Raw genomic sequence first — 7,500 nt, 5'->3', positions numbered from 1 at the left:
CCGATCACCGCTACTACGGGGTAATTTGCGGGGGGAGGGGCGGCAAGACGTAAACGTAATCTCAGCCGTCAATCAGAGCGACAGTTTGGCCACTACGTTTGTCTTTGAGACTTTGCTGGAAGTCTGGTCATGCTTCGCGTCCACAAAAAAAACCCCCGGCCAACATAAGGACCTTCAGAATGTATTTGCAGAAATGTTGCTCAGAAATGCCGCGTATCTAAAGACCAGCTTTCCGATTTGAATACAGTTTGCGGAAAATGAAAAGTCGAAAAAGTAGAGGAGAGTTTTTCCTACAGCGCTGTATGTTTAGAACGATCAGTATGAGAACATGTACAGAGGGATTGTAGGAAGGCGCTGTAACGCTTGGTTAAACACAAGATCTCCCACTCATGCATTCCAGCATGACTATGGCAACCGAGGATTCTTCCAAATGCCTACGCTTGTATACTGTATGCATTAACACACACACACACACACACACACACACACACACACACACACATCTATAATATCTGCTCTATAGATGCTCTTATCCTCGTCCCTTAGTGCGAATCGATAGCGATTCGGTGTGTGGTGTAACTCAGGGATCTGTCCTGGGACCGTCCTCAGATGCTCTTTATGGCCCATTAGGAGAGTAATGAGAGTCTGACAAACCACTGAGGCGGGGAAGAAGAGAGACCGGTGGGTTTAGGGCACAGAGAGAAGAGCAAGGAGATGGAGGAGGTTACAGAATGGCCAATAGGAATATCTCCTGAGTAGGGGTGAGATGAGAGGGTCCATCTGCTGAAACGATGTGTGTGTGGATCTTATTACATGGTAACGAGGTTAGAGGTAATATTTACTAAGAGTATTGCTAATTAGCTACCATTTGAGCTGGTGGGTGTGGCCAATTTAACAGGTCATCTACTAATTAACATATGGCAGGTGTAACGTGAACCCGTTTTACGAGAGCTTATTTATTTATTTAGGATTTTAGTATTAAATACACCATCATCTCTCTTCTTGATGAAATGGGATAAACGGCAACCTTTTATAAGATGGAGTATATCTTGCTAAAGATGTGGGTTTTTTTCAGTCCAGTGACTCCAGCTGAAGCCTAAAGTTTACATACACCTACGCTCAAGCTCCAGATGTTCGATATTACCGTACATTCCTTTTCGGCAAGTCAGTTACGGCATCTACGTCGTTCACGTGAAGGGTAAACATTCGATTAGAAACAGATTCATTTCAGCTTTAATCAACTATATCAGAATTCCAATGGGCTAAAGGTTTACATGCACAAGTTGACGGTCTCTTTAAACAGTCTAGAAGATTCTAGAAAATGATGTAATGAGTTTGAGGAGCTTCGGTTTGGCCAGTTGTCATAATTAGGAGTCCGTTGGGAGCGCACCTGCGGAGGTATTTAAGGAACACCCATGAGAGCCATTGCCTTTTATGTGGATTGATACCATGGGAAAAATCCAAGGAACTCGGCCGAGACCTGCGCAAGACTTCCACAAGTCCGGTTTCCCATTAGGAGCAATCTCTGATCAACTGTAGGTACCGGGAACATACAAACAACTGGATACAAATCTAAAAATCTTGGGACCTTACAGATGCTGCGTCATTCAGGAAAGAGACACAAATTAACTCAATTGAACACCATCCCAACTCTGAAGCATGGGGGTGGCAGCATCATGCTGTGGGGGGGGTGTTTTGTTGGAAAAGGGACCGTTGCACTTCGGAGAATAGATGACATCGTGTCATGAGGAAGGACGATTATCTAGAAATACTTCAAGGCATCAGCCAGAAAGTTCAGACTTGGTATCTCCCAGAAGCCAAAGTTTTAAAAGATTTAAAAACAACAAAGTATTGAAGTGGCCATCACAAAGCCTGAATCCCATAGAAAACCTGACCGAGTTACACGAGATCACGAAAGATCCTTATGTTCACGGTGGAAATGGTACACAGGCATGTGTATACACAGAATGCCGAGATTGCAACCTTCAAGATTCTGAAGCTTGTGGCCAGAAAAGTGTGCCAAAGATATCAGACACTCCGTGAGCCATCGGCTGAACGTCCGAGTCCGAGACGAAGACCTGCTTAGTCATCTCCTCCGCATTCGGTTAACGATCGACGGCCCAGCCGCACTCCTCCTTTATTGACCTCTGCCTCTCTTTTTTTTTTTTTCTTTCATCCCTCATTTTATTCTCGCCATAAACAATCAGGTCCACTCTCTCTCCGTCGCAGGAGCGAGGCCAGCGCTAATTCATTAGTCGGCTTGTTTTGTTTCCTGGCAGTCTGCAGGTGTGTGGCGCGAGGACTTTTATCGATGCTGCCGCCGCTCGGCATTTCCTTTATTCTCCGCGTACAGTATCGATCCGATCTCTGACCGCTCCCCGTCTCATCTCGGCCGACGACCGTAGAAACGACGAACCGAAGCCGGCAGGTCGGGATCCGGCATGGACCTTCTCTGGTTTGGCCATGATGGATATGGAAGACGTCCCAGCATCCGTAGATTTAACGTCCAACGTTGAAGGATAAACTTGTGGTGTGTTCATGCAGTTTAAAACCATGTAGCCTTTTCGCTAAACAGCTTCATACTGGTGAAGAAGCCGACACTTTCTTATACGTGGTTGTCCACTAATCGTAGGGTTGGCGGTTCGATCCCCGGCCCACGTGCCTCCACATGCCGAAGTGTCCTTGGGCAAGACACTAATCCCCAAGTTGCTCCCGATGGCAGGCTGTTGCCTTGCATTGATGTGTCTGTGTGTGTGTGTGAATGAGAACCAGTGTAGTGTATCGCGCTTTGTAGAACCTCTAAGGTTAATCGGCGCTATATAAGTGTAGACCGTTTGAAGCGTTCTGATTTTTAGCCGTTTCTCAATAGGCATTCTCCCGCGACCTTGTGTCCTTGTGAACTCGTTCTACCTCGTCATCCACCGCCGAATCCCGATACTCCGGAACGCAAGTACCGAGGACACACAAAATTACCCGGATGTGTTCTTAAGATATCGAGGAGTCCCAGAAGTCATTGCGGCAAAACGATGGCGGATAACGGAAGCCTGGCCCGTAAAGTGTAACGCCATTTCAACGACAACGATCTAAACATGCGTCTTAATAGAATTATTTTGATTATATGATTTAGTGCTGCTGCCTCGATATATCCGACTTCCAAACCGAAGTGAGGAAGTCGGATGGTGAGGTGCACGAGGAATAAAACACTTCAGGACGTTCTGTTATGAGAAAATGAATCAACTTCTGGGTGCTCACACAACCCTCACACAACCCTCACACAACCCTGTTGTCGATTATTTACCTGTAACATCACACCGAAAAGTCCTTTTCCCTTTTATTTGTCTCACTCTGTCTTGAACATGAGCTTTCAGGATTGACCGGAGTAACAGATTTCGTGGCAGAGAGGGGAACACGTCTCTGAGCTGAAGAGTTTGTCTAATTATGAAGACTTTACGCAAGATTTTGGCACACACACACACACACACACACACACACACACACACAGGACATTTGCCCATTTAATCCTCCATTAGCTGCCCGGTGGCGCCAGACAAGCTGGCAGGAAAACTCGTGTCACGCACAATGTCATCAAAGCGAGCCACGGCAGGTGAGGTCATCATCCCCCAGCGCGAGTCCTTACTACACCAGCAGGGGGCATTAGCATGGGCTCTTTAATAGCACACACATTTATCTCGTTCTGTCTCTCTCAATCTCTCGGTCTATCCTGTATGACCTTGGTGTAATGTTTTGGGGATTGCGCTCCCCTAAGTGCTGTCCAACATCTCGCTCCTAATGAATATCCCTCTTACATTACACCGAGCACTTCAGCTTTATAAGCAGCCTGTGATTGAACAGATAGTGGAGCGTTATTTTTTGTGAATGATCCATTTTAATCTCACTTCCTCTGGTTTCTCTCTCTCTCTTCCTGTTCTCTTGCAGAAGGATCTGCCATTGCCACGGAAGAGCAGCGGGTAACGTACCACCACCATACCCTGTCGCCACACTAACCACTTAAGCTTAGTTTATATGTCTGTTCAGGACCTTTTCTGCCTGCACGCGCTTGGAAATAAATAAAGTTAGTTATCTAGTCTGAAGGGTTCTTTTGGTTTGTCCCTCTCAGAGAACCCATAAAAGAAGGGGTTCTTTTCATTCCCCCCTTTCCTGAAGGCTAGAACTCTTAACCGTCCAGAAACAAACCCTTTAAACGGAAAATCTGACATGTTTCCAACAGGCCGTAATGCAGTTTTTTATGTTTTCGAGCGCACACGCGCACAGACACACACACGCACGCACACACACACACACACGCGCACACACACACACACACACACACACACACACACACACGCACACACACACACACACACCTGCCAAAAGCCTCATTTGCTAATTTAGCTAGTTTGAGACTAAGCCCATTTTTGTTCCAGCACAATAACACACTTCATTTTCTCACTCCTTTAAAAATAATCAGTAAATTGAATAATTTCATATGCCTAGGAGTGAAGGAGGCGTGGCCTCTGTGTGTCAGTCTCAGTGAAGGAGGCGTGGACTCTGTGTGTCAGTCTCAGAGAAGGAGGCGTGGCCTCTGTGTGTCAGTCTCAGAGAAGGAGGCGTGGCCACTGTGTGTCAGTCTCAGTGAAGGAGGCTTGGCCTCTGTCTGTCTCAGTGAAGGAGGCGTGGCCACTGTGTGTCAGTCTCAGTGAAGGAGGCTTGGCCTCTGTCTGTCTCAGTGAAGGAGGCGTGGCCACTGTGTGTCAGTCTCAGTGAAGGAGGCATGGCATCTGTCTGTCTCAGTGAAGGAGTCGTGGCATCTGTCTGTCTCAGTGAAGGAGGCGTGGCCTCTGTCTGTCTCAGTGAAGGAGGCGTGGCCACTGTGTGTCAGTCTCAGTGAAGGAGGCATGGCATCTGTCTGTCTCAGTGAAGGAGGCATGGCATCTGTCTGTCTCAGTGAAGGAGGCGTGGCATCTGTCTGTCTCAGTGAAGGAGTCGTGGCATCTGTCTGTCTCAGTGAAGGAGGCGTGGCATCTGTCTGTCTCAGTGAAGGAGGCGTGGCCTCTGTCTGTCTCAGTGAAGGAGGCGTGGCATCTGTCTGTCAGTCTCAGTGAAGGACTTCTGAAACTTTTTTTTTTTTAACATTCAACTCCGCATGCCCAGCATTAACTCATGTATCACAGATGAAAGTTTCATATTATTAATGAATGCTTCAAGCTAAGATCAGGGTTTTGTGAGTCAGAATTCTGGAGAAAAAACCCCCACATGGTCTGCCCCTTAACATCCAACCAATCAGGACAAGGAGTTTCTGTAGTTTTTGTCAATCATGTGGCCCGAGAGTGTTTTTGGGGGCGTTGTTTTGGATAGAACAGCGAGGAAAGAGGCTGTATTTGTTCAGATTTTGACTTTCTATTCACTCGCTTTAGCTCACGTCCAGCCAGATCACTGACCGCACCTTTTAATGCGTCTTTCATATGAGCGTCGATTACATATTAATACGCCACACGGCGTCATCTTGGACGCAGAGCAATACACAGCACACACCTGACACACTGCACCTGGCGCACACGTGAGCTGACCCCGTTTAGGAAGGACATGGTGATGAGCTAATGAGGTAGGAACCGTAAACTGAGCAGCAGTGTGGGGTCTCACTGAGACGCTCTCCATGGTGCTGAACACTGTCCTAGCTCTGTTTTACACACACACACACACACACACATATGACTCCTCATGTGTGTCTTTCATGACTGTGTATATCCATGCTTCTTGGTTGTTTTTGTTCTTTGCTGCACTGGTGACTCCGTGATGAATCAATTTTATTAACTCAAGCTGAAATAAACATTTCCACACACTCATCTCATTTCATGAATCCCAATGGAGGTGCTCTGTGCATGTGTGTGTGTGTGTGTGTGTGTGTGTGTGTGTGTGTGTGTGTGTGTGTTCATTTTTAGCAGGTGCTGCGTTTTGATCCATTACTGCCACTGTTCAGGTACCTGCTAAAAGCAACTCTTCATGAAAGTGCGCACATGACATACAAGCTGACACGGACGTGCATACACACACACACACGCACACACACACACACACACACACACACACGCACAGCTGTCTCTCAGTCGCTTATCAGTATGCAGTGAATAAAGCTGTTCGGAATGAAGCTGGGATCGTAATCGTGTGAGCGTTAAAGCAGTGAAGTGTAAACACATGATGGAGGATTCGACGACTCGGTTATTAACGCACGTGTCATAAAGCTTCACGAACGAGTGCGCTCAGTCTTACAGCATGATCAGACTTCATTTAAGGTCAGGTCACATGACTAGACATTTACTCGAGCTGTAAATCTGCCATCTTTATGCATCTTTATCTTCATGTTCATCTGTCGAAATAGGTATTTCATATTTTGAAGTGAATACAGTCTATTTTTCAGAATAGAAATGAATTCATACCTTGTTCTTGTTACGTTAGATTCTCTGCTGGGTTTAAATAGATCAAATGTAAAAAGGTCACGATTTAAATCTAGATTAATAAATGCAGATTGTTAAATCCAGATTATTAAAGGCAGGTTGTTAAATCTGTATTGTTAAATCCAGATGATTAAATCCAGGTTATTAAATTTAGATTATATAATCCAGATGATTTAAATCCAGGTTATTAAATCTAGATTATGAAATCTAGATGATTAAATCCAGGTATTAAATCCAGGTTCTTAAATCTAGATTATTAAATCCAGGTTATTAAATCTAGATTATTAAATCCAGGTTATTAAATCCAGATTCCTAAATCTAGATGATTAAATCCAAGTTATTAAATCTAGATGATTAAATCCAAGTTATTAAATCCAGATGATTAAATCCAGGGTATTAAATTTAGATTATTAAATCCAGATGATTTAAATCCAGGTTATTAAATCTAGATTATTAAATCCAGGTTATTAAATCCAGGTTCTTAAATCTAGATTATTAAATCCAAGTTATTAAACCCAGATGATTAAATCCAGGTTATTAAATTTAGATTATTAAATCCAGATGATTTAAATCCAGGTTCATAAATCTAGATGATTAATTCTAGATTATTAAATCCAGATTATTAAATGCAGGTTGTTAAATCTAGATTATTAAATCCAGATGATTTAAATCCAGGTTCTTAAATCTAGATTATTAAATCCAGATGATTTAAATCCAGGTTCTTAAATCTAGATGATTAATTCTAGATTATTAAATCCAGATTATTAAATGCAGGTTGTTAAATCTAGATTATTAAATCCAGATGATTAAATCCAGGTTATTAAATCCAGATTATTAAGTATTTCTTTTCATTTTACACCAAAGCGCTGTTGAATTCTGGATTGTGATTGGTCAGAAGGTGGCGATTCATTTTCTATCAGCAGCTCTGACAGCTCTGCCGACTGACACGTTATGGTTTCTATGGTAACCGCTCATTCGCAGGCCACATAATCTAAGCCTAATACTAAACAGTTGAAAACCTGCCGTTTTTTAACAAAGCAATGAAGGA

At 44.0% G+C, this 7,500-nt stretch overlaps 1 protein-coding gene across 2 annotated transcripts in view; it reads left to right on the top strand.

Annotated features, from left to right (window-relative positions):
* The window catches only part of mast1a (microtubule associated serine/threonine kinase 1a), a 61,992-nt gene that overhangs the window by 6,360 nt on the left and 48,132 nt on the right, over positions 1-7,500 (top strand). Inside the window, exon 2 of one of the 2 annotated variants that reach the window (XM_053615608.1) lies at positions 3,940-3,968. In XM_053615608.1, the coding sequence (XP_053471583.1) occupies positions 3,940-3,968 (29 nt within the window). Of the gene's footprint in view, positions 1-3,936; positions 3,969-7,500 lie in introns of both variants that reach the window. The other variant, XM_053615607.1, reaches the window with a different exon arrangement.

The sequence above is a fragment of the Ictalurus furcatus genome, chromosome 26 (assembly GCF_023375685.1).
Source record: "Ictalurus furcatus strain D&B chromosome 26, Billie_1.0, whole genome shotgun sequence".
In the NCBI taxonomy this organism is placed as follows: domain Eukaryota; kingdom Metazoa; phylum Chordata; class Actinopteri; order Siluriformes; family Ictaluridae; genus Ictalurus; species Ictalurus furcatus.
This window is presented reverse-complemented; position numbering and strand designations above follow the sequence as displayed.